Here is a 26,239-nt window from a genome sequence, read left to right as displayed (position 1 = left end):
ATGCCTCCCGCGCAGCGTGGTGGCTGCCTTCGCGCTCTTGGGTTCCTCTGGCTGTTTGCAGCAGTGGAAGCAAAGACCAGAACTTATTACCTTGGGATTGTGGAAGAGAACTGGGACTATGCACCGTCTGGGAAAAATCTGATCACAGGACAGAACCTGTTAGAGGACAAGTAAGTAACTGGGGTCTCTGATAAATCAGAGATGTATTGACAGCTCCAAAGAAAACAGACTAACGTGGTTATTGTTGCTGTAAATGTCCTAAGATTGCCTTTTTCTGGTTGTTTTTTTTTTTTTCAGTGACGTTGTCATAGGCAGGATTTCAGTTTCAAGGCAAGAGTAGGCTTTGGTTCACTTCTCTTCCATCGTGGTTGATTAAGCAAGGTGATAGTTAACATGTATTTGAAGGTGACATTAAGGATCTGATAATCGTCAAAAAAGTGTCATATAGTGGGTTCAAAATCCCCTGTATGTGTTTCATGGAGATGCAGGTATTTCTGGGAGTTGTCCAAAGGCAAATTGCAACTTTGCCATAATCAAGCACACCTCTTTGCAATAAGACATAGAAGTCTCTTTAACTGGCAAAAGCTTGTGAGGTTGCTCCCTGTGAGACAATAAATGTTGGGGGCTTCGTATGACATTGTAAAATTCAGATATGTATAATACCTACAAATGAGATATGAGTAGATGGTGCATATAACCATGCAAAGTATGCAGCTGTGGAGACCTCCATTTAGGAAATCTATTATATAGGTGCTTAAGCATGCAACAGTGAATGGTCACACTGAAGTCCTGGAGACCATCTGTGCTGAAACTGGAGTGTGTAGGTAAGCACTGTGGTGAATCATGTCTTGGCCAGAGGGAAACAGGCGTCTGTTCTCATGCCCACACTGCTGGGGGTGTCCGCTGGACTTCGGATGGGGATGGCACAGCCCCTTGGTGCCTCTTTACAGTGTGGGCTTCAAACATGCGTGGGAATATTTTTAAGATTTCATTGCTATCTTTGACACCCTAGAGATAGCTTGGGGGTCCTTCCTCTGAGTCTAGGCTTGGTGTTGGGATGTGAGGAGGTCCCACTGACCATACCAGGTCTGGAGGCACACTGGGAGCTCGATGTTGTGTCCCAGGAGCTAGAAATGGAAAAGTCCTTTCTGACTTGTCAGGTAATCCAAAGCAATTCTGGACTTTTCTTTAGCAGCTGGTAATTTTGGAATCACTCTCAGTTGGATTTCATAAATGAAAAGATTCTGCGACAAGGAGGAGGCAAGAAAGAGTTTTATTTTTCAACACAAACTTATGCTTTTGCTTTTAACAACTGGCGATAGCATCCAAGTCAATAGGTGTTACCTTTATAGGTAGAATTCAGGGTAATAGTTTGTTCCCAGCTCCTGAAAACAGGCTTTGCTGGGAATGTTAGTCTTCAGTTGTATTAAACACCTGAATTTCTCTCTTCGCTATTCTTTTTAGCAGGGGATAACTTCCTCCACTCCCTAAACTGGAAGACCTCTCACTAAAAATAGTTCAGCTTCAAGTGAAGGGCATCTACCTGTAAATCCACCCCAATACTCTAGAGAGACTTGGAATCTGTTCTGTGAATTGTACTTTTCAGGCTGTCTGCACTTTGTGTTCCTTGAACATCGGGTAGCACATTTACTTTAAAGTCTGTGACATAAATGTGATGCCTTTAGCATGGCGCGACAGGGAGGGATGATAGCTTATGTCTTCAGTCATCACTGTAATGTAATAATTACAGAATGTTAATTCCAAAGGGTTTACCCACAGAAAATTTTAAGGCAGACAATACATGTAAAGCTGGGGAGCTGTTTGTTAAGAGCTCCCTACGTGCAGAATAATAAAGTGATTCGTGCAGCTAGTTGACTCCATTTCCATACTGTATTGAGTTAAGACAGAATAAAGTGCTATATTCTGAAATAATAGTGTCTCTGCATAAGCATGCGGACTAAATAGTGAACCAGTAATAGCTATTTTGACTACGTAGCTCTACAGGATAACCTCGAATGTAAATTTAAAGCACTATACTAATGGGTTACTCTTCAGCTAATTAATTGCTTCCTATGGATATTATCAAAACCATAGTTCCATAAACAGAATTTAAGGATCAGTTCCTAGGTGGGGACAGGAACATATTTTGAGCCAGCTGTGTTCTGCCACCAGGAACGCTTGGGCTCGCTGAGCCCAGCTCTTCTCACCTTGTGATACGTCCTCGCAGCACCGATCTGATGGGACACTATCCAGGTTTTATTGACAGGGAAGTGAAGATAAAGAGGTTGCAGACAAACTGATTCTCTTTAAAAGAGTCAGTGCAAAGTTTCCCTTTGATTCCAGCTAGCCCACAGAGATATGATCAAAACCACTTACTCTTCACTACTTAATGAAAATGCTGAATTAGCAAGTGTGTAGTGGAACGCATTACGTTACCTGGATCAGATAGTGAGGTTTAAGAGATGACTTTCAACGTTGCTCTGCCAAAGTCAACAATATCTTCCTCAGCCTTTAGTTTTTAGCAGTAATGAGGAGAAAGGAGACTTTGGAAGCCGAGGCATGGGTCTGGAAGTCAGGTGAGCAGGTTCTGGCAGCAGGCATGGTTGGGCTGCTCATCTCCCGCGGTGCTGGTGCTGAGGGAGCTGCCTCCCCAGCCAGGAGCTGTAGAGCTGCATCAGCACCTCCCTGGGTGTGAGCTGAAAAGGTTGCCTCTCATCAGAGCTGATTAACCCAAACTCAGCCCTGTGTTAACATAACTATTCTGCTTGGATGCTGATTTTTATTATGCCTCGTGTGGCTGCAGTGCTCGAGGGCCAGCCCACCGCTGGAGCGGAGCGAGTATCTTGCTGTGCATCAGTGCTTCCTATGTAAAGAGAGTAATGAGGCTGTTCGCCTCTGCCATTTGTCTTGTCTACTTGAAGCCTCGAGCTGTTCTACTAATTCTCATAATTTGGAGCGTTATGAACAAAACCAAGGCAGTTCTGCCTCCGAAAATTGAGCTGACTTTTTCTGAAGCATACAAGACTGGAAATCGCAGAGTATAGGTGAGCTGGGAAGGTGTTCACAGCATCCCCTCCCACCTGGTGTAACTGGCAAAAGACCTGACATCATTAAACCATGGTGGACTGGACACACAGGGTGCAAGGTGCTGTCAGTGCTGCTGGACATGCTGCAGATTCTAGTGAGATTTTCTGGGTTAGGGCATGAATATTGCTGCAATAGGAGGGTGAGCTCAGACATTGCCTGCTCCCTTTAATGGCCACATAGACAATGGCCTTTCAACAGAAAAATACACCTAGGTGTTGTGGCTTGACATACATCTGTCTTTCCTTCCCTACTGTGGGTCAGCCCTCGGGATTAGAGTTTGGTTGATAATCCCTTTAAAGTAATTTGGTGCTAGTTTATATGATGGACACTTAAATCTTGCTCTTCTGGTGGTAGATGTTATTAAGTTTTGCCTGATGTAACAGCTCATGCCTTCTCTTCAGGCCACCAATCCTACGTATATCTGGGCCAAGTCTTGCACCCACCAGCACTAACGGGTGGTTTTTGTTACTAACAGCATCAAACACAGTTTGCGCAATTTGCCTATGAGGAGATCCCACCCAGATAAATGACAGTAAAACTGTCGTCACAGATGCTAAACTAATGGCTGAGTCATCATGCGGCCAAATAACCCAATTGCATCAGTGGAGATGATCATTGTGGGAAGGGTCAACATCAAAAGGGCATTTGAGGTGAAATCCTAGCTCTAATGAAGCTTGAGAGGAGTTTTGTTATTGACTTCAGTGGAAGCAGAAGTTTATCCTAGGAGAAGAACCATTAAAGCCACACTTGAGAGCTTCGTCGAAGATTGTATGGGTTTGATTGATCTCTTCAGTTGTCTGTGTGAGCCAGAAAAGACCTAAAACATCCTTTCAAGACATGGTGTCTCTCTCTTTTGAGGACACGCAATTCACCTTGTTGTTTGATGCTGTGTGGTCAGGGCACCATCTACAAATGTGAGTTGGCATCACTGGTCCCCCTCCGCTGGCCATCCCTCTAGCACAGACCTTGCATTGGCTTTAACACAGCAGTCATGGTTTGGCAGAGGGTTACCCTGAACAGGTTACTTGACCCGGGGGCATCCTGGAGCTGTGGGCACTGTCTTGGCTTACTCCAGCCACAGGAAAAATGGGGAACTTGGGGAAAAAACCTGTTATAAACTCAGGCATAGTGTATGCAAAGAAGGTAGAGAATAGGGAAGGTTTCACCATTGACAGATTTTAGGGAACAAGCCCATAAAGATAGTTGTTGAAATGGTTGTCAGTGTAAAATCTACGGGATTTTAGTGGAACAATAGTAATAAAAGAGAGTTTACATCTACCCAGGAGTGTACAGTGGCTATTGGGCATGTTAATCACAGGAGAAAATTTGGGACTTCACATCTGGTAGTTATTTGAAGTGCTAGTTTTTCACTGGTGATTACAGCGGCAAACAAACTCAGCAGGCTTCAAAACCGTACCAGCGAGGGATCTGGCTCCAGTCTACTGAGGAGCTGTTTGGCCATGCACAACATGTAGTTCTCTCTCCATACTACACACCATAACATAGTACTCATGTAAGCATCTCTTGAAAAAATTAACCTCTGTTAGGTTTAGCTCTCTTCCTTATGATGAAAGGTAACATAAACACAGTAAAAATCTTGGCAAAATACTTTTTATGTGTGATAAAAGAAATAGGTGTGGAAATTACACTTAACTCATGGTCCTAACCTAAATGATGGTCCTACACTCAGATGGCAGATTATCTGCATGTCTAGTCTTGATTTGAAGTACAGTCTACATGGCACTTGTTATACTCTTTCTCTCATTTGGAAGAGTTGTAGTGCTCATCATCGCACGGGGATGGATGACTGTAATTATGTTAATACTAATTTTAAGGAATTAGAGTTCATTCCCTATTAATAACTCCCTGTCCCACTCATGTGCATTGCCAACATTTTTTTGAGCTTAAGAACTGCTGGGAAAGGTCAACTAGCAAAATGAAATCAGGCACAGCAATAAAGGAAGGATATGCATGGTTTTCCTAGTCCGAACAAGATTTTTTATGCCCTAATTCACAAGCCTGCTTACCTCTATACATAACCTCAAGACTGGCCCGACTGGACGAGATGAAGGACTTAGTGCAGCTGAAGAATTTCCAAGAGAATTTAGGAAGTTTGCAGGGGTACAGGTCCAGGGGATGGAGGGTTCCTATTCCCTCCAAGAAGTGGGACTGGCTGGTCATCACAGCTTTCTGCACATGAACTGCAGGCTGACAACTGAGTTGGAGGGAGATAGCCAAGATTTAGAAGAACAACTTTTACACCCCGCAAGACCAGAAGGATGGAAGAGGTTCAGGCAGTGATATCTCAAAGCCAGGAGAAGGATGAAGTGGTTTGAAGTGAGCAGGGGAGCATGAAGAAGCAGGGATAAGGTTTGTCTTCTTGTGACAGGACAGGAATGAGAGATAGGAGACATTTTGGCAGAGAGCGTCCAGTAAAATAGGCACATTGTGACCACTGGAAGAAAGAGGCAAAGGCAGCTTCAGAGAACTGGACGTGTTTAACCATTACAGCATTTGGAGAAGTCACGGCAGCAATAACATGTTGGAAAGTTATTGGGTGGGAAAGAATAGAACAAGAGATGCAGTTGAAGGGGATGTTTAATTCAGTGACTGAAAATATGAAGTGTTTCCCAAGGAAGTAGACGTCATCAAAAGAAGACAGGGAATAGTATTTGAGAAATGTTATCAAAGACAGGAGATGAAAGATCAGCAGGACACTATCCTGAAGCTGAGAAAATCTCCGAGGGACTCTGGAGATGGGTGGAAAGGAACCACAGGGTCGGAGATGCACTGGTACAAATGTCACTGGCAGCAGAGACTTCATGGAACACTGAGAAGACACTCACACTGAAAGAAAAAAGAGGGACAGGGTGGAAACCTCTGTGATCCACAGATGGAGCAGCAGCGACCATGGCACTGAACATGTGCCAGCTCCCTCCAACACATCCACTGGCTGCACTGTGGCACTGTGTAGAGGTACCAGCCTCACAGTGTGGTTGCATGTCTGTTATCCAGGCATGTGGGAGTGAAGAGGAGAGGACACTCAGATCCATGAACCATTTCTATGAGCTTCCTGTGGCCGATACCATTAGCTCCAGTGTGGGCGGTCTTTCTGCAAAGGACTTTAAGCGCTGTAATGTGCAGCACAGCAACATTTGTAAAGAGACACAGAGCTATTAGCTACTTGCAAGGCTGAGATGGGCACCCAAAAGTCCTCCTGAATGAAATGGGGAAGCGTGGACACCTAGAGTGGGACTCGCAATAACCAGTGTGCTCTGTTCTTGGGTGCTGAGGGTGACCAGAAGGACATGCTGAAAATACATGTCTCTCTATAGTTAAAAGAGCTCCCAGATAGTGAAAGGAGTGAGGTTGAAGTCTGCACTCCAAGAAACTCCCAAACATTAGGGCATTTTGGATAGGAAACTCTTTTGTCCTTTGGAGACTGTGGGTCTGGAAGGAAAGGAAGCTGTGAACGAGCCCGAGTCTGTAATACAACAGAAAGGGCATCAGTGGCGTGTAGGAATTTTTCTCCCAGAGTTGATTGGTTGTTTTCTTTTGGACAATGATTAAACAAACCCCATAATTAACCAGGGCTAAGAGGCCAGGTTTATCCTTTCATGCTGTGGTTCCTTTCTGGCTCCATGACTCTTGCATGGCTTGATGCCATGCATAGAAGAACATCACCTACATTGTGACTGGCTGCAGTTGATACCCACTGCACAGGCAGTGGGCTCTGCAGCTCTGAACGGATGATTTGAATAGACCTCCTTTCAGAAAACTGGCATGAGAAAGACTTTTTTTTTCCTGACTTCTAGATGGCTTTAGGTAGGAGTGAGGCACAGATCTAGCCAACAGACATGTTACAGCATGGCTTTAGGCATTCAGGAAGTCACTGGTGCCTAAACCTAAGGGTTTTTCTCAGGGCGATTTCCTGAACCTCGACACCTAACTGGGTTTTGGGATCCCTGCTCTGTACATTTACAAGAGTTAGACTCAAGTCAAGCATTTGACAAAGCCTGGTCAAAAAGTGTGTGTTTTTCTGGGGAACAGTTCTCCATCTGCAGGAGAGACAGCATATTCCAGGGGAGTGAAGTTATGGGAGAGTGCGCGATGTTGTCTGGTCAGAAAGCCAGGGGCGTAAGGGCACCATCATCATGGGTAAAGCGCAATGCCACTGCAGAAGCTCATTTAAAATATTTGGTGGCTGAAAGAAAATGGAAAACATTCTGTTGAAAAAAATCTGCTTAAAACAAGTACTTTGAAAAAAAATCTATTTTTCTTGAGAAAATTTCTTATAAACCAGTTTAAAAATCAATTTATAATTCAAATTAGGGCATAGCCACATGAATACATTGCCATGAGGTAAGGAAGCATGAGCATTTACACTGCACTACTACTGACACCACCTGCTACTCTGTGGTAAGGTCTCTTGTAGCAGCTCTTCCCCCCAGGCAGTGGAAGGTATCTTCTCCTTGCTGAGCATGGCATGACTTGCCAGGTCTTGCTGTGCACACACAGGCAGTTACCACAGACCTGCTAATTCACTGAAAATCCAGACTTCTTGGCAATTCCTTCCTTAACTTTGCTTTTGGGGTGTATTTATCTGGCACACGTTATTCTGTGGAGAAGCAGACTGAGAAGGTTCTGTCCCTTCCCCTCCATCCTAGCCAACCGTTTCTGTCACAGCAGTATCATTGGCTATGTTTCTATTTGTGCCAAAATAGCTCTTGGCTTGTTATAAAGCACATCTTTCAAATGAAAAAGAGTTCTTTTTGGAGGCTTTTATATCCAGATCACTTCAGAGATCTGGTTTAGACAGCAGCCGTGGAGGTGTAATGGCCACAGATGGGAGATGTTGTGAATTATGGTGTCAAGCAGAGATGGCTTGAAAAGAGGGAGTAGTGGATCTTACGGTGAAGGAATTATAGAAAATCATACCTTTCAACTCATGTGATGTCCAACACATAGGTTGTTGGCAGTGCACACCAGCACCGAAATAAAATGGGTTTGCAGGTAAACTGGCCAGTCACAAAACCTCATTATAAATACGGAGTTGCTATATTTCTGCCAGTGATACTTCTGGAAAACTTAGCTCAGCTTTTTAATGACATTTTTAGGAAGCAAGAAAGTTCAAACAGTCTTCAGGGGATGCAAAAACTCATGGAGCTGTCAGCTACGGTGAAATTGGTTGTACAGTCCACTGCTGGTTGTGTGTCAAAGGGGGATCATTTCTACACCATATGGGATATTTAGGGATGAACAATGTGTAACATACTCGTCAGCTGTAACTCTGAGAGAAGTAAAAAAGGTTTAATATCATAACAGACGTGCTGAACATGGTTTTCCAGTATGATGTTATAGTTAATAGGGCAAAACTAACTCCCAGTTGTGTAAGAATATTGACTGGGAGCACCTCTGGCTTTAACTGGAATATTACTTGCGTATTGTGTGAAGTTCTTGTGTTCTGACTTCAAAAGAGATAGAGAAATACTGGAAGGCTTTCAGAAAAGAGCTTCGGGAAAGATTTGTGGCATAAAGAATGTCAGTGTACTTGGTTTGTCCAGAAGAAGGGTAGGAGGTAATTTGGTCAATTAATTAAAACTTATGCAAGTGCCTGCATAGAAAAGAAGCTCTTGATGGTATGTGGCCTCTTTGATCTGAGAGCAAGCTTGATGGGAACCAGTGGTTGGAGTGTGGAGCTGGATAATGTTAGACTACAAACGCCATTCAAGGAGCAGGTATTTAATAGCTATAATATGTCAACCACTGACCATATGGTGGATTCTCCATCACTTGAAGTTGCTGTAAACATAGGCTCTGGAATGCAGAAATTATGCATTTCATGAAAAAAATGTTTCATGCTACTTTTCTGGGGTGTCAAACTTGTTGATTATAATTGCTCTTTTTGGCTTTGGAAAAAACTTAGTTTGGGTTTCTTTTCCTTCTGAACAGTCATGCTTTCAGATGTGAGGTTTCAAATCTTCAAAAGAGGGACAAGGTGCTAAAACTGTACAGAAAGGCCTGAGTGGTTGGTCCTCAAGCGAAGACTTGTAGCAACCACGCTCAAGACCAGTCTTGCAAGTGGGATGACTGCTACTGCACCGAAAGGGGCTTGGACCCTGCTCACGTGGTCCAGGTTTACTCCTCAGCCTTTACTCCATTAGCTATGTGATGTGTCCCAGGAAACTATTTATCTGTACTGCAAGCACCAGGTATTTATCAACTCTTAAAGGAAGTTTCTTTTGTCTAAATTATTTTCCCTTCCCAATACTAGGTTTGCGAGTGTGTATGCGACCAGAGGAGCCAACCGGATAGGGCGTGTGTACAAAAAGGCCATTTTTAGGCAATTCACAGATGACACTTACTCCCAGGAGATACCCAAAGCATCCTGGTTGGGGTTTCTGGGTCCAGTCTTGAAGGCAGAAGAAGAGGATGTCTTTATCGTCCATCTAAAGAACTTTGCTTCCCGCCCATACTCTGTGCATCCACATGGGGTCTTCTATGACAAGGACTCTGAAGGTAAAAGCTGGTTTGCTCTTTCTCTTTTCTCTTTTCCTCTCCTTTTCCCCTGGAGTATCTAATATCATGGCTAAAAGTTTGTCCAAGTATTTATTGTTCTGGCCATTGACATCAGAGGACATTAGAACACTCTCTCATAAAATCATCAGTAAGTGCAGCTGATGACTAAAAACAAGAACAGCCTCATCTCTTAAAACTTTTCACCACAAACCTTCAACGCCTGGGATAAATCCAGCACCGAAACAGGTTGGGTGGGTCTTTTTTCCTGAATTATTTTCCTTAACTATAAGTCACCGAAGCATCTTCCCTTCTCCCTTCTGCTTCTAGCCTGTTTGAATCGATCGAGTTCTTGTAAGAAAATGTTTTCATCTCTATAGGGCTATAACAGACATGATTTAATTTTCAGAATCCAAAACCTATGCATGTGTATCTTGGTTAGAGGACTGCATAGATTTGTCTCCATTCATTACTCTCATCAGTTTTCTGTGAGAAGACATACAATGTTAGCTGACAAAATGTGTAGATGACCGATGAGAGTAAAGAGCCAAGGAAAAACTACAGCCTGTTAATGCATCTTTAAAGCTTCATCTACTGAAAAATTGTGGATTTTAACTCTCAATATTTTTGTGACTGTTTTGCCAGAACTTCTGATTTTTTTCACAATTTCTCAGTGATTCTGTGTTTGTGAGTGCTGTTACTATTTTTTAGATCTCTGATAAAATAGAAGAAATTCTACATTTACTTAAGGAAAACAGTTAAGGGGGGGCTAAAAGCTTCCTTTTTCTTTTAATGTATTAGGAGCACTTTACCCTGATGGAACCGGCGGTAAAAGCAAAGAGGACGACTTTGTTGTTCCTGGTGGAAATTACACGTACACATGGCCAGTAAGGAAAGATTATTCCCCAACTTTGGCAGACTCAAACTGCTTGACTTGGATTTACCATTCTCACATTGACACACCAAGAGATATTGCATCTGGTCTAATTGGGCCACTGCTGGTTTGTAAAAAAGGTACTGAGCTAGAAACACTGATAAAGCAAGCCCCTCTGCCAAGCTTGGCATCTTAACAGTCATTTTTGCTTACAGGTATAAACATGATGGTCTAGAGTCTATCCCTACATAGCCCATAAAAAGGGGCAAGGAATAGCTGGGCCATTCCAGGAGCATCCCAGGGTAGGTATTGTAGCTCTGGGACAACCCCCTTCCTGCTCCCTTTTGGCTTCACGAGAGATTTGCCTCGGCTGGTGGAGGGACTGCAGCATGCTCTGTAGCCAGCCGGTCGTGGCCGAGACTGAAAATACCATGTTCCGGAACTGGGATCATTTCAGGACTAGCAAAGGACTCATTGCCCAGGAAATGAAATTAAGGCTGGGCGGGTGACTTCGGCATTGGCATTTACATATTTGAAACCCCAATGTTCTTTGTCATTTTTCCCCCACGTGGATTATATATTTATTTTTGCTCACAAGTTGTGTATCACAGCCATAAAGGGATGTGCGCTGAACAGCTGAGGTGACAGCCTATCCCGTGTTCATTATAGCTTTTAATTTTGTGTTGCAGCCATCAAAGACCATGTACCACCAGCTCTCTCCCTTCAACGAGCTGAGCTGTTGCCCCCTCTCCCTCTGGGCACATATAACTCTCCCACCTCTTCCCAGTACCTCCCACAGTACAAAACCAGCCCTGGTTTTATATACAGAACGTATAAGTGAAGCAGGTTTTATATATGAAGAAGAAAAAGACTTCAACGTGGAAAGGATAGGCCTGGTCTCCAGCTTAACTCACACAATTAAAATGTCTCAGACTTTTATTCTCTGGGAGAGCCTTTGAAAACTCCAGAACTTCCTGAATATGTGAAACTGAACCCATAACTCCGCGATAATGCATGAGGCTAGGAGATAGCGCGTTTGAAAGGATCCTAGCCTGAAAGGCCAGGTTATCTGCGTGTTCTGTCTTGAATTTATCAAAGTGGATATCTGCACGATGCTACCGCTGTTGTCCTCCGTCCAACAGTGGTGGGTGGCTCCTTACAGGACTGTCAGCAAGGCTCTGGGGCTGCCTCCCATAGGAGACAGGGGAAACAAAGGTTTTCATGGGTTCAGAGGTAGGCTGGATGATTAGATGAAGCCTAAACCTGCCGATGGTTAATAATAGACTACTCAGTATCGCCGCTCCTATAGTCTCAGGTTGTTCCCCAAATGGTCACTCAGATACTGATACTGAACTTAGCCGGAATATGTTATATTCATCCTGCCTTCAGCCTTTTTAAATTTAAGTCTCTAGTCCTAGATAACTGTCGAGGTTTCCTTGTTAGTCCGTGGAGAGTGAGCCACATTTAGACAGCCTTTCTGAGGGTATGGTTCACTTGTCGCTTCAATGCAAGAGAAATGCAGGCTTCCACTTCCCTCTCCTTAATTCTTGGTAAAAAAAAAGAGTCGCTGTGTTTTGGCTGGGTCAGTCCCATGGCGTGGCTCACCATGTGGGCACCACAGATGCTCACGCTGACTAAAAGGCAGGGTTGGGTGCAGTGGGCCAAAGATGGGGAAAACCACAGGTATTGGCAGGTACTTGTGCTTATGTCAAATCAAACAATTCCTGAAATATCAGTTTGACCTAGACAAGATGAACTGCCTTCTGGAGGCACTCAGCTGCTAAAAGGCTGTTGGAGGGGGGTCAAGATGTCTTAGGAGAGCAAAATTAGGTGAGATTCATCCTGTCCTATAGATCACAGGCAGAGCACTGTATTTTCTTGAGTGCTCCAAAGTTATTGTCACTTTTAAATTCAAACCCCTCCAAGGCTTTTTTTATCACTTTCCTTTTCGTTTGCAATTTAGGAACTGCAGATGAGACCTCAATAGAAGGGACTGGTGCTGCTAACGCTTTTGCCCTGATGTTTAGCATTGTAGATGAAAACTTCAGCTGGTACCTCGATGAGAATATAAACACCTTCTGCTTAGAACCAGCCACAGTTGACAAAGAGGATGAAGGTTTCCAGACCAGCAACCGAATGCATGGTGAGCAGGACTCTTGAGCAAATGGCGACCTGCAGCAGTGACCAGGCTCTTTTCATTTCAGTAGGGTTTTCTGTCCCTTGTGATTTCTCTCCTTTATCTGTGTCAGCAAGGAATGGGTCAGGATGTTGAAGTACCATGTTGATAAAAAGCCTCTCCCTGAATACAGCATGACACACTGGTTTGCAGAAAGGAGATTTGGCTTTCGTGCCCAGCTCTGCCACGTGCGTAGCATTTTATCTTAGGCAACAGATTTAAGCCGTTTGGTGACTGTTTGACCAGCTGTGAAAAAAAGGAGGCTGCAGAGCACTTTGAGATGCGCATATTGGAACAGCCCGGCACGTCTCAAAGACCCTTGTGGATGGTGGGCTGGCTGGCACAACCATGCTTGCCCTACAGAGCTCTGCTGGATAATAGTTCTTTGTGCCATTTGGGGATCTGGTGTAAGAAGTTAAATCCAGATATTTCTCTGTATTTTGGTTGTTCTGTGGAGCCTAGGAGCTAAAATGTTTTGTAAAATATAAGTCTTATTCTCCTAGTGCCCTGATATATCGTCAGGTGTGGAAGCTGAGGAAGAGAGAGCTGACTAGACTGATTTGACCGATATCATAATTTTCAAATCTAAATTGCTTAAGCCTGGCATATAATGGTATATTTATGACTCAGAATAAGAGGAAATACATTTCAGACATGCTAAATAGCTGCAGAACAAGTTAACTTCATTATCAGGCCTTTTTGGTGATGACTTGGCCTTTGCAACATCTTGATAGCACCCAGGAAGTTTTTCACAGACCCAACCAGAGAATTTGGGCCATTTGATCATCCAGAGCTGTGAGCTGCATCCTCAAAAAGTTACTCTTCATCAAGGAGCCTGTGAGGGCCTTATTCAGTGTGAACATTCAGACAGTTTCTTTTCTGGGCCAGGAAAGGATCATCCTTAGAAATGGGGTCAGAGGCACCTGGCACTTCTCTTGCACCTCTCATGAAGTCTCATACTTTTGTTTTTAGCTATTAACGGTTATATTTATGGCAATCTCCCTGGCTTGGAGATGTGTGCTGACACTTCCATATCCTGGCACTTGTTTGGCATGGGAAGCGAGATAGATATCCACGCTGCCTATTTCTATGGCCACACGTTCACTAACAGAGACCAGAGGGCAGATGTCGTCGGTCTGTTCCCAGCAACATTCATCACAGCAGAGATGACTCCTGGGAATCCCGGCAGGTGGCTGATAACGTGCCAGGTTAATGAACATTTACGAGGTATGCTGCTATGAATCTCCCTAATCCATTCAGAAGTTCCAGCCTCTACTATGCTTGGAAAATAAAACTGAGAGATGTTTCCAGGGGAAGCAGGATTTGACACCTTTTTTTTTGTGACTGACTGAACGCTTTGGAACTATTTCACCAGATAAACATCATGAATATGAGTTTAGTCACTGGTGGAAATTATACATGTAGGGCCAAATCTTCAGCTAGTTTGAATGACTTGGCTGTGTAATTCATATTAGGAAGGCTTGCTAGACCCAGCGCTGACACCACACTTTCTATGTAAACTGGAGATTTTGATGAGCAATGAGAGGAACCTTCATCATCACTTTTTGTTGTAGATAAGTACTTACACATAAAGAAAAATCATGCCAGCTGAACACTTCATAGCTTTTTCCTTTACAGGAATCAGGCAAAAATTGGCAATGTTTCCAGAAACCTTTATGTGAGGGATTTGATGGTGATGTTATATTTGTGTGGTGCAAGAGCCCAAAAGCATGTATCATAAACTAGGTGTCATGACAGCAAGCAACATCTAATTATCATATCAGAGACGAGTTGAGAGAATTTTTACTATTAAGAACTTGCACATTGGTTTCAGTAGGATTTGCATCAGGCAAACCAGACTTGATTCTGGCAAGCAACAAGTGTCTTCAGTGGGGTAATAACCAGCCTCTATTTCAATGAAAGTGAAGGGGAGGTGATGCCATTTTGCACACTTCAGGAGGCAATCTGATCCCCCAAATCATTCTATCATCTTTACATGGATTAAGAAAGATCACTAGTGTCATTGATGTCAGTGGGTTTCACCTGCGGCGTATAGTACTGCCTTGCAAGAGAGGGGTGCCAGCATCTGGCCCAGTGCAGGCAGAGGAAGTCTTTAAAAATAGAAATTTATCCTACTAATTGTTTCCAACCCATGTAGCTCCTAGAGAGTTTTGAATGTGCATTTGTATCCATGAGATTGCTGACTCCGCAGCTGGCCAAGGACTGTCTCCAGACTCTTTCTCCTCCCAGGTGGCATGGAGGCACTGTATGATGTTCAGATCTGCCAAAAAAACCTGTCTCGGCCTTCACCACTCAGTCACAAGAGAAGATATTATATCGCTGCTGAAGAAGTGCTGTGGAATTATGGACCTGACGGTTATGATAAATTCACTGGACAGGGTTTAAACGCCACTGGCAGGTAAACTTTCTTGTCCTCTCCTGTTGTGCTTTAATTTAAGGAGTCTGGGTGAGACTTCCCCAGTGAGTCACCAGGGCTGGGTCCTGTACTGTTATTAATTTTAATTGAAGGGGGTAGGGAGGAATGGATTTAAACAACCTTGTGGGAAGTTAGATTTGTCACTGCGATGCTCAGAGTTGCTGTCTGGAAGCACTTATCTTGCTCCATTAGGTCCATGGAGAAAGTGAGCCCTGGTGAGGTATGCAAAGTTCAACAGAGTTAATGACCCTACGTCGAGACTCCTCAGACAGCTTTCACTCTTACAATCCGTGTATCTCTGAGGTGTCATAATGGTAGATTTCTTTCCCCCTGACATTACTGATGAAAATGAATTTTATTACAGTATCTCCCAGGAAAGCTAATGAGGATTAGAGACGCATTGTGCAAAGGTAACGGCACAGGTCTTGCCTAAGGTAGTTCGAGGTAAGTTAACGCAGATGTGTCCCTAAGTAAATTGGGGTTAAACACATGAAAGTCTAATGCACAATGAATGCCCATTTGTTAACTAATTTATAACTGTAGTTCAGCCCAGTAATATCTTCCTTTGTCTCCTAGAAAATGTATGCAAACTAGTAACTTGGGGAGTCATTTCTCCTATGTCTGGAGTAATAACTTTATCCGAAATGAAGAGTTCTGCCTGAACGTCCAGTTATTTAACCAGTCCAATTTGTTAATTCCACAGTGAATCCGCAATATATTTCACACAAGGGACTGACAGAATAGGAGGGCAATACTGGAAAGTTCTCTATGTTGAATACACTGACGCAACATTCAGTAAGAAGAAGATACGGTCAGAGGATATGATGCACCTGGGAATACTCGGTAGAGTGAATATTTTCCCCTCCTGCCATTACATTGGGTTTGAATACAGATCCGCTTGGATCCAGAGGGGAATTTTGTGCATGCAGCTGCCAGTCAACCCTCTCTTGTTTAGATGGAAATATGTTAGAGGTCAGTTCTTCTAATACCTTCCCTCACTCTCTTTTTTAAAGGCCCCGTTATAAAAGCTGAAGTGGGAGATACAGTGCTAGTTACTTTTGCCAACAAAGCCAAAAGGAGCTACAGCATTATGGCCCATGGTGTAAGCTTCAGCAAGCTGTCGGAAGGTGCTCCCTACTTAGATGGTAAGTTTTGACAGCTGTATCATCACATCCAGAATACCTGAGTCTAAAGATCTTCTGTTGCTCTGCAGGCTTGCCCTTTTTGTGGATGCTGAGGCACAGAAGGGATGATTTGATTAGTTTGTATCTATCTTCCCTACATGTCACAGCCAGCGGGTCTCCCCAGTCTGCCAATGTGCTGGTTCTTCCCCTGGGACATGTGCCAGACAAGGTGTCTAAAAGTAGCTGAGGTCCATGTTGAGTGAAAGTCACAAGCCCAATCCAATTTCTATTAGTTCTAATTTAATATCATTCAACTGCAGTCGGTGGAGCTCCTCTGGACATGCTCCAGGGTTATGAAGTTTAGGATCTGGCATGATGCCCCTGCTGAGTCTTTGGATATAGCTATCCACATGGTCTGGGTTGCTTCACTCCTGATTCTCTAATCCAGGTCGGGCATTGCCCTTGCTCCAGTGACCTGGAATGTGAAGCAGTGATAATCCTTATTAATCCTCATACACATATAAACGCTGAAACAGAGCATTTACCAAAGGCTTCCTCTCATTTTAGAATCAGAGATTCCTAGAATTGCCTAAGTTGGAAGAGACCTTTAAGACCGTCGAGTCCAATCATCAACCTAACACTGCCAAACCCTCCACTAAACCATGTCCCTAAGCACCACGTCTACACATCTTTTAAATACCTCCAGGGACAGTGGTTCCACCACTTCTCTGGGCAGCCTGTTCCAATGTTTGATAACCCTTTCGGTGAAGAAATTTTGTGCAAGGATAGGATCTTTATCACATAAGTTTAACCATTAAATGTTAAATGTCATGTTTAATTGTTAGGCACCTTTTTCAGTCAGTGACAAGAAACAACCCCTTCAGAAGGTGAGAAGTCCCGTTTGCTTTGAACACCTGTTTTAGGAGGCAGTAGGTCACTCTCTGGAGATGTCCTTCTGCCTCCGTCGACTACAGAAACAGCCTAGAATTTGGGTTAGGGACTAAGCTTTAGAGGGCTCCAGTAACGTGAGCTGAATCCCATGCATATGTCTACACAGATAATATATGGTCTCTGAAAATGTTTCTGCTGCCTTTGCAGCATTGAAAAGAAAGGTAAGTTTCTTGTTATCTAAATTGCCTTGTTTCAACGACAACACGTCGGAAGGAAACCCACGGGACATAATCCGTCTTTTGAGAACTGTACTAAGAAAATTAGGTCAACATGTATAACTCATACCATCATACAATAAAATCAATATAAAAGGCTTTATTAAATTCCATTGTCTCTAATTGCTGACGTTGCAACACAACAAATTTGCCGGCAGGCCCCACTGTATCCTGCAACAGCTGGCTTGAGCTCAACCTTGAAGTCACCTGCACACATCCTAATGCCACCCATATCGTAGTCCCCTGATGTAAGTGCAGCTTCTCTCTGCTCGCAGTTCTGCCGTGCTTTCATTTAATGGTCCCCGGTAATGGCACCCATCAGCATTGCACCCTTTGGTGTGGAGCAAACTCAAACCAAATCCTACACTTCAGCAGCAGTGTGTGTTGCACGCCTCTGGGTCTTTGGAGAGGAACCTGACTCCAGATTCGCCTCTTGCTAACAATCTTTCTGCCCCTTCTTCTTTCCTGGTAGCTTTTGAATTTCCATCGTCTCTATCAACAGGTGTGTACAGGTACAGCCCCTACAGGGGGTGCAGGTTTACAGTGAAGGTAAATGATTTTTCAGAGGCTGTGTGTTGTCTGAGTGCTTCTTATTCATGTGAAAATACTGTACTTAAACGTACTTACAGACATGTACAGATGTCTACAGACACCTTTTTTCAATGCGCTCTCGGCCAATACTCTTCTATGTTGATCGTTGTCCTTTCTCAGAGGGTTTTTACCCCCATATCAATGTTCTTCTCCTTATTAAGCACTGTTGCTGGATGAATCCAGTAACATCAGATTGTGTTGCAGGAGTACTCTACTATGTATTGCAGTTTGCAGCAAATAATGTGTGTTTAAATGTAATACTGATATTTCCACTCATGTCTAAGTTTCCAAGAGGATTCTCGAGGAGTATTGGAGAGGACTACTAGATCAGTGCAGTCTGCTGCTGCCAGATACATCTGGATGCGCTGGGAAAATCCAGTCAATGGGTGCAAAAGTGTTAAACAAAATTTCTGGTTTGATCTTCCTCATAGCAAAGACCAAAAAAGTTACTTAATATTTTTTTTCTAAAAAGTGTTCAGGGATGATCCCTTTTCCCAGCTTTTCTTTCAAGTCCCTTTTGTAAGTCCGCTCTGGGTGGATACCAACACTCCATTACAGTGGCCAAATTACACGAATGTTGCCACATCCACCCTGTGCAGAGCCGCAGACAATGGCCCAAATCCTCTAAAAGTAGCTTCTAAAACCAGTAATAGCAGCCGCCCTCTGGAGACTCTGACGGAGGTTCCTGTGCATCGCTACAAAATCAAAAAGAAACAATTATCGGGATCAGATTTGTTTTGAATTTCTAAACAGCCACGGCTGCAGCTCCACTCGCTGATGTAATTGCTTTGTTGGTGCTTAATGAAAAGCCGGAGTCTGCGTTCGCGCCACAGATGAATCTCACGATAGGGCAGGTAAGCTAGAAACATTAGAGGAAGCCATTTAAGCCCAAGCATGAGCTGTGCATGTCCTGTCTGATTGAATCCAGATAATCCAGATAGCGTCGGAAGGTGTCTGGGTGAAGCAGCTAAACTCGTTCTGTGGGGAACAGGCTTGGTTGTCCCCATGGCACAGGACTCCGGTGGGAAGTCCCCATGGCATAAGTGCCCAGACTATGGGGTGGTGCTCAAGCTGTGGCTGCAAGGGGGAGCTTGTCCACAAAAATCAGCAGCTGTGTCTGACTCCCAGCTAACGCTCATATTCAGGAAGACATAACCTTAATAACCTTCCCATAACCTTGATGGTTCCCAATTTTCTCTCTGCAGGCTATCTGAAGCCAGGAGCCCACGTTAAGCCAGGTGAAACCTTCACATACAAATGGAGGGTGCCTGAAAATGGAGGTCCAACAGAGAGTGACCCCCCATGCCTGACCTATCTGTACTACTCAGCCACCGATGCCGTCAAGGACACCAACTCCGGCCTCGTGGGGCCTCTGCTGGTCTGTCGGAAGAACACGCTGAATCACGATGGGACACAGGTGCTCAGTGTGGATGGACATCTGCCTGACCCTAACAGCAGGGTGGTGCACTGGGGGGTGATGTTCGTATATGGGCCAGTTTGACCAGTTCCCAGCTCAGTTTTAAGAGATTAAACAAATGTCATTCCTCAGGGTAAGAGCTGACCTAAGGGGATGGTTAGGAAGATGAAACTGTCGTTCCCCAGTATTCTGGCTTGTCCCTAGGTTTTCCATCTTTTCCATGCACTTGTTAGCAATGAGTGCGTCTTTCCACACTAAGTAAGTAACGGACACTTTATTTATCCTTCTGACTGATGAAAGAGCGCTAATCCCTGACTCTACAAGGACATAGTAAGAAGGCAGCTGCAATTTTTGGGGGAAAAGAAAGCTTTGTTAAGAAAAAATATCGTTTTTATTTGGGTAATACTGCACAGAGGGTTTTTTTTAATGTCTTGGCTTCCTTCTTGGCTACAGAAAGGAATAGACAGAGAATTTTACCTCCTCTTTTCAATCTTTGATGAGAATGACAGCTGGTATCTGCACAAGAATATCGAAGCATTTACTGGAGATCCTTCAAAAGTAGATGAAAATGATGCAGATTTCAAGGAATCCAACAAAATGCATGGTATGAAATATCTAATATCTGTTAATGATACCTTTTCTTCGGTCGTATTAGGAAGATGAGTTGGCAGATTTTATCATCATTCATAGTCGACTGCAGTGCACTGGAGGGTGAAGTGGAATGCTATCAGTCAGCTTCAGGCCAGCTGCTGATGCCCTTGGAGTGCACATTGAAACCCCAGTCATATTAGCAATGAATGCATCCACTTACCAACTACACCTGGAGAAAGAGAACAGAGTGTAGTTTTTAGATACAACACTTGTGTCTACGAAAAGGTATAATGCCACAGTCAGGCACCAACTGCAGAAAAGGCTGATGTTCACTGGTGATTTAAATGTCACTGCGGGCCTTGGCACTGACTCAGACAATGAAGGTCCCCCCACTCTGCCCTGCCAGCTCCCACTTGGGCAGTGACCACCTCTGGAAGAGGAGAGGCAAAGACTAGGAGAAGAGTCAATAATATTTTAAAGCATCACTTCTAGATGTAAGTATCTGACTTCAGCATGGACCTCCTCCAAGTTACTCCTGACATGACAGACTTGAGCAAATCACATAACCTCTCTTTGCTTTAGTTTTCTGAAGATCACCGAGAATAAATATTGTTAAGGGACCTCGGGGCTTTCTGGACCCATCTATTTTATTCTTCTGTTATGAGGTGGTATCTCATGTTAAAGTTTTGTTCTACTGTAATATTTTTCACCCAGTGACCACAGAGAACATTTGAGAATCAGGGAGTTTAGCCCTTGTGAAAGAGATACATTATGGAAGTAAAAGTGGAAATCAAATGTCAAAATCACATAAAAAGGCTCAATCAGAACCAAACTTATAACTTGGACTCTTTATGGCCCACTCCATGGCCTTAATGAGCTGGTTATACCTTCTCCAGGCTGAAAGGAGGTACCTAATTTATACACTTAACTGGTGTCTGCGTGGCACCCTGAAAAGCTCAGAGAAGTGCTACATCACTGCAAAGGGCTATTACAAGATCTTACAGGCTGAAAAAATGTAGAAGCTCAGAGTTTATAAAAATAGCATTTAGGCTTTGATTTCTGCCATCTTCTGCTACTTTTGCTTCACAAAATGCTCCCTTAACTTACACCGTGACTTGCTGAGTGGCGAGTCTCTTGCTGGGAAGGTGGTAGGATGCTCTGTGATGAGTTTCCACCCACCTGCTGCCAACTGGGCTCTTTCTTTCTCTTCCAGCTGTCAATGGCTACTTGTTTGGTAACCTGCCAGGCCTGGCCATGTGCAAGGAGGACAAGGTCTCCTGGCACCTCATCGGGTTGGGCAGTCACTACGACATGCACGGGGTTCATTTCCAAGGAAACACCATCGACCTGAGAGGCACGACAAGGGATGGACTGGCTTTGTTTCCTCATTTATCGGGGACGGCGCTGATGCAGCCAGACCGTGTGGGTACGTTCCTGATCTTGTCTTGGTGGTGTGGCACATGCAGAAATCAAGCAGTGAAAATAACAGTCGGTGAGATGCTCTGCTCTGCACGAGGGAGCCTGAAAGTGCGGGGACCACAGGGACCCGGTATAGCTGGTTATACAAGCTGGGCTACTTTCCTGGCAAGCTGCTGTAAATCAAATGTGCACCAAAAAGCAGAGGCTTTGATGACCTCAGATAGGCAGAACAGCTAACGGGATGCTCGCAGAATTTCCTTAACTCAAAACAGTTTTTTTTTTAGCAAAGATAATATTCACTGCTATACAGATAGCATCATTTAAGGTATTTCAGGACTTCAAGGATATTTAGTCTTTAGGACTTTCTTCAGAAGCATATACATAAAAGATACTTTTAATCCTCATGTATAATCCTGTGATACATTCTTCAAACTCAGAGGGTGTGAACTGTTTGTTGGAGGCACCAGATACGCTTCATGACAGAGTGCACTGTTACTTCTCTTTACATTGGTGTAACCCTGTTTAAATCAATGGAGTCACCAGAGCTGTGCCAGGCTATGCCAAAGGCCATCCTTGGCCGGAGCACCTGAGAGAAATATCTGTTGGCCTTGTGTTAGACCTCTGGCCCTGGTGTCTGTAAGACAGCAGATTCTTTTCTTGTGCATATCCCATACATTTCCACCATTTGCCATGAAACTGCACTGCTGGACTCACACTAAACAATATATTCTAGGAGATTATTAATTTTTGCCAGCTAACCTTCTACTGACAATAAGGGAAACGGAATGTATTATCAGATCTTCACAACCACCAATGCCTGTGATTTTCCGCAACCGCATTTTATCTTACCTTTTTCAATCCTTTTGCCCTAGAAGCACAAGGAATGGACTGAGATACAGTCTGGAGAGAGCTATGCTTCCAATTTTCATTCCATCACTGACTCACATACAAAGCAGCTGTGAAAGTGCTTTCCTCCTTCACAGGAGCGCTAGCTGGTGGAGCTACGCAGGACTACAGCGTGGTCAGCTTCTGAGTGTGTAAATGGGAAGGAGAATACAAATGTTAAAATCTGCCCACAGACAAGTGAAAAGATGCTCCCACTGTCGCTGCAGCCTCTGACCATCAGAGCTACAGAAAAGCTGGTCCGTGATGGTTTGGCCTTTCATGGAGGAAGAGCAAAGAGTCAGAGAGTTGCAGCTTTAACTCAGTTGGTTTTATACCATATAGATGCATATAAACTAATGGTTATAAACAGCATCTTCCCTTTTGTTAGAGGTGTTCCTGTATAATGGCTCTGTATCTGCGTTGCAAAGTCTCTAAGAGGCCTCCATTTGCCTGACTACACTGGGCAACTGCAGGGGCTCAGTGGAGAGTCTCATGCACCCAAGGCTGGCACAGAGGCTCGGTGCTCGGGGACAAGGAAACAGCACCTCTGAAACACACAGGCTGTTTCTCTATGCCTTTATTGGTGTTTGCATTGCACACCCTTCCTACATCTTCTTGTGCTCTCCATGGGCACCTCTGCAGCATGGGCAGCACTGGTGAAGGCTTACCAACAAGCTTGCTCCTGCTGCCAGACATCTAATCGATTGTTTTCAGAGCTCCCTTGGCCAAGCTAATCTAACTCAAATAGTTAGAAGCAATTTATGGAGATTTTTGAGTGAAGATGGAGCAGGCTAGTCTTTCCAATGGAGCAAAATTTACTTGCTGACTTACAGATCTCCTGTGCCTACAGTCACATTTGGCTTTTAGTTGAAGAACCTGTTGTAATGTAGGAGTTACAGGCCACAACCCTGCAGTGTCTTATGTGCGTTTACTCTTGTGTGTGAATGTCAGCCTGAAACCCCATCCTCTTATGTCTTGGGACCATAGAGCATGTGGTGATTAAAGATGATTGGTGCATATCCATTTTATCAACTTGTTTCTCCTTCAGTTCCTTTAATTTTTCAAAGCCAGTGGGCTCTGAGTGATATAAGCATCCCCTCACTTGGCTTTCCATACAGCACCACGGATTTGGTTTGTTTCAGGACAGACCAGAGATGAACAAAACATGGGACCTAATTTGCCGACTGCTTTTTAACGTATTTTTAATTTGCCTAAATATCATGCCTTTTCCCTTCCAGGCACATTCAAAGTGGTTTGCAGGACTTTTGATCACTTTGTTGGTGGGATGAAACATCTCTATGAGGTCAGCAGCTGCCGTAATACCACCCGAGCCCAGCAGCAACGCGGAGCCATGAGGCTCTACTACATCGCTGCAGAGGAGGTGGAGTGGGACTATGCCTCAAATAAGAGCTCAGCACCGAAGATTTACAACATCAGCAGCAATGAAGAAAGGTATCCAAAGCAAAAAATGCTTGTGGGCATGGGGGACACTCATAGTGCAGGGAGAATTTTGAAGCATCCTTTCATGAAGCCAGCCTCATACTTAGGAGACACTCTTTGCTGAACAAAATAAGAGAAAACATATTTAAAAAGTGACAGCTTCTCAGACTAGACTAGTTCAGAGGCAGCATTTTCAAATGTTTTCATCTCAGAGTGTCTTGTGATGCTGTTGAACCCAAGAAGGCTTCCAAGTCGCTAAATCCATTTGTGTGTTCCAGCCCTGGCTCAACCCTACGATGACACCTCCCAACCCTTTCCTCTCCCTTCCTCACTCTCCCCAGTCTCTCCATCTCACAGCTCTGGTTTTCATAGAGAAGAAACCCAGGTACCTGTCCCAGATGTGAGCCCCTGCAAGCAGTGCAGATGCATTATGTATTAGGGAGGTCCTGAGCCTGGCATTAGGGAGGTTCTGAGCCTGGCATTAGGGAGGTTCTGAGCCTGCTTCGCTGCAGTGCGGTAGCCCCTGGCTCCCCTGGAAAAGCCAGAATGCAGTAACGGCCACAAGTGAATCACATCTACACTGCACTGTGCTAAGGAACCAAAAGTGTGTGCAGAAGATGTGCATTCCAGATCATATTGCAGAGGGAGGTCTCTGAGACCACTTTGGTGAAAACAAAAAGGAACAAGGAATATATTTCAAAAACAAACCTTTGAAAAGTGGCTGGGAAACTACAGAGGAAAAGTACATTGGAGTAGGTAGAAAATACACCTGAAGAGTCACAGGTGATGAAGCGTGTTTAAAGAAAATATTAACTCCAGCATTGTCAAAGGCTGCTGTTGCACACACAGTATGTTACTACAGTAAGCAGTACTCCTGGGGCATTTTTTCCTTTTATTTAGTATGTTGTGAGCCAACCTTACAACTCCCCTGCCAGGGGCACCTGGGAGATGAGCTGCCGGGAGACAGAGCTGCTCTTGGAAAAGGGTGAAGGCTCTCCTCTGCAACTGCTGGCGAGTGTCCTCTGCCGGCGAATCAGCCCGCTGGGATCCCGGTGGACAGCCGGCTGAATATGAGCCAGCAGTGTGCCCAGGTGGCCGAGAAGGCCAACAGCATCCTGGCCTGTATCAGGAATGGTGTGGTGAGCAGGACTAGGAAAGTGATCATCCCCCTGTACTCAGCACTGGTGAGGACCCACCTCGAGTACGGCGTTCAGTTTTGGGCCCCTCACTACAAGAAGGACATTGAGATGTTGGAGCGTGTCCAGAGAAGGGCTACAAAGCTGGTGAGGGGTCTGGAAAACAAATCTTATAAGGAACAACTGAGGGAACTGGGGTTGTTTAGCCTGGAGAAGAGGAGGCTGAGGGGAGACCTTATCACCCTCTACAACTACCTGAAAGGAGGTTGTAGAGAGGTGGGGGCTGACCTCTTCTCCCTGGTGACAAGTGATAAGATGAGAGGAAATGGATTTAAGTTATGTTAGGGGAGGTTTAGATCGAATATTACAAAACACTTTTTCACTGAAAGGGTTATTAAACATTGGAATAGGCTGCCCAGGGAGGTGGTGGATTCACCATCCCTGGAGGTATTTAAAAAAAGGGTAGATGTGGTACTTGGGGACAGGGTTTAGAAGTGGTTTTTGTCAGGGTAGGTTAATGGTTGGACTTGATGATCTTAAATGTGCCTTCCAACCTCAGCAATTCTATGATCCCACAGGAGCAGCGACAACAAACTGTGGGCGACTGTGCAAACCTGGGGGGCACAGAACAGCCTCCTCTGCCAGGTGCAGAAGGGAAAACACATTTCTCCCTTTATCTTCATGCTGGGAAAGCATCCAGCCCTGTGCAGTACACAGCAGCAGGTGGGCAGGGTAAAGCAGCCCCCTCTTATCTCAGAGGATGGCATCTGCTTTTGCAAGGTTGGGCTTCAGGTACCACCTTCCTGTGACTGGCTGATAGCCAAGAGAGCGAAAGTAGCCGTCGTGATAAGAGGATGCAGGGTTGCAGGGACAGACAGTATCTGTTATTGGAGTGGAGGATGCAGCTGGAGAGAGTGGCCAAACCCACTCTTACCACAAACTTAATTTCTGCTCTGCCAGCTCTGGTGAGGGATTTGTGCTCCCAAAAGTTTGTGGTGACGGCAACATTTTCTCAGATTTACCTGTCTGAAGAGGGTGCACATTTAGTGAGGATTATCACTGTTACTATTTGCTGTTTAAAATCTCTTGCAGCACCCAGGGCTTCACATTGGACCAAGCCATACATTCTTATCACATCTATTATGAGTAACACAACAGTTACTAGCCTTTAGATGTGTAAAGTTCAGTGCTTGTAATTTTTGCCTTTTTATTTTGCAGCTATGGGCATGTTTTCCTCAGCCAAGCGGAAGATCTGATCGGTTCAAAATACAAGAAGGTGGTTTACAGGGAGTACACAAATGGCAACTTCACGCAGCACAAAGTGAGGACGGAGGAGGAGGAACACTTGGAAATCCTGGGCAAGTAGCTCTCATGGCTCAC

General features: G+C 44.4%; 1 protein-coding gene across 1 annotated transcript in view; it reads left to right on the top strand.

The window, feature by feature from the left end:
- The window catches only part of HEPHL1 (hephaestin like 1), a gene marked incomplete at both ends in the record, with an annotated part of 34,029 nt that continues 7,790 nt past the window's right edge, over positions 1 to 26,239 (top strand). The window contains 13 exons of the mRNA XM_082498694.1: positions 1 to 170; positions 9,362 to 9,606; positions 10,405 to 10,617; positions 12,441 to 12,620; positions 13,626 to 13,880; positions 14,904 to 15,072; positions 15,794 to 15,933; positions 16,104 to 16,235; positions 19,177 to 19,388; positions 19,842 to 19,992; positions 21,193 to 21,405; positions 23,522 to 23,735; positions 26,078 to 26,217. Of these exons, the coding sequence (XP_082354820.1) occupies positions 1 to 170; positions 9,362 to 9,606; positions 10,405 to 10,617; positions 12,441 to 12,620; positions 13,626 to 13,880; positions 14,904 to 15,072; positions 15,794 to 15,933; positions 16,104 to 16,235; positions 19,177 to 19,388; positions 19,842 to 19,992; positions 21,193 to 21,405; positions 23,522 to 23,735; positions 26,078 to 26,217 (2,434 nt within the window). The remainder of the gene's footprint in view (positions 171 to 9,361; positions 9,607 to 10,404; positions 10,618 to 12,440; positions 12,621 to 13,625; positions 13,881 to 14,903; positions 15,073 to 15,793; positions 15,934 to 16,103; positions 16,236 to 19,176; positions 19,389 to 19,841; positions 19,993 to 21,192; positions 21,406 to 23,521; positions 23,736 to 26,077; positions 26,218 to 26,239) is intronic.

Source organism: Vanellus vanellus (assembly GCF_965231255.1).
Source record: "Vanellus vanellus genome assembly, chromosome: 1".
In the NCBI taxonomy this organism is placed as follows: Eukaryota; Metazoa; Chordata; class Aves; order Charadriiformes; family Charadriidae; genus Vanellus; species Vanellus vanellus.
This window is presented reverse-complemented; position numbering and strand designations above follow the sequence as displayed.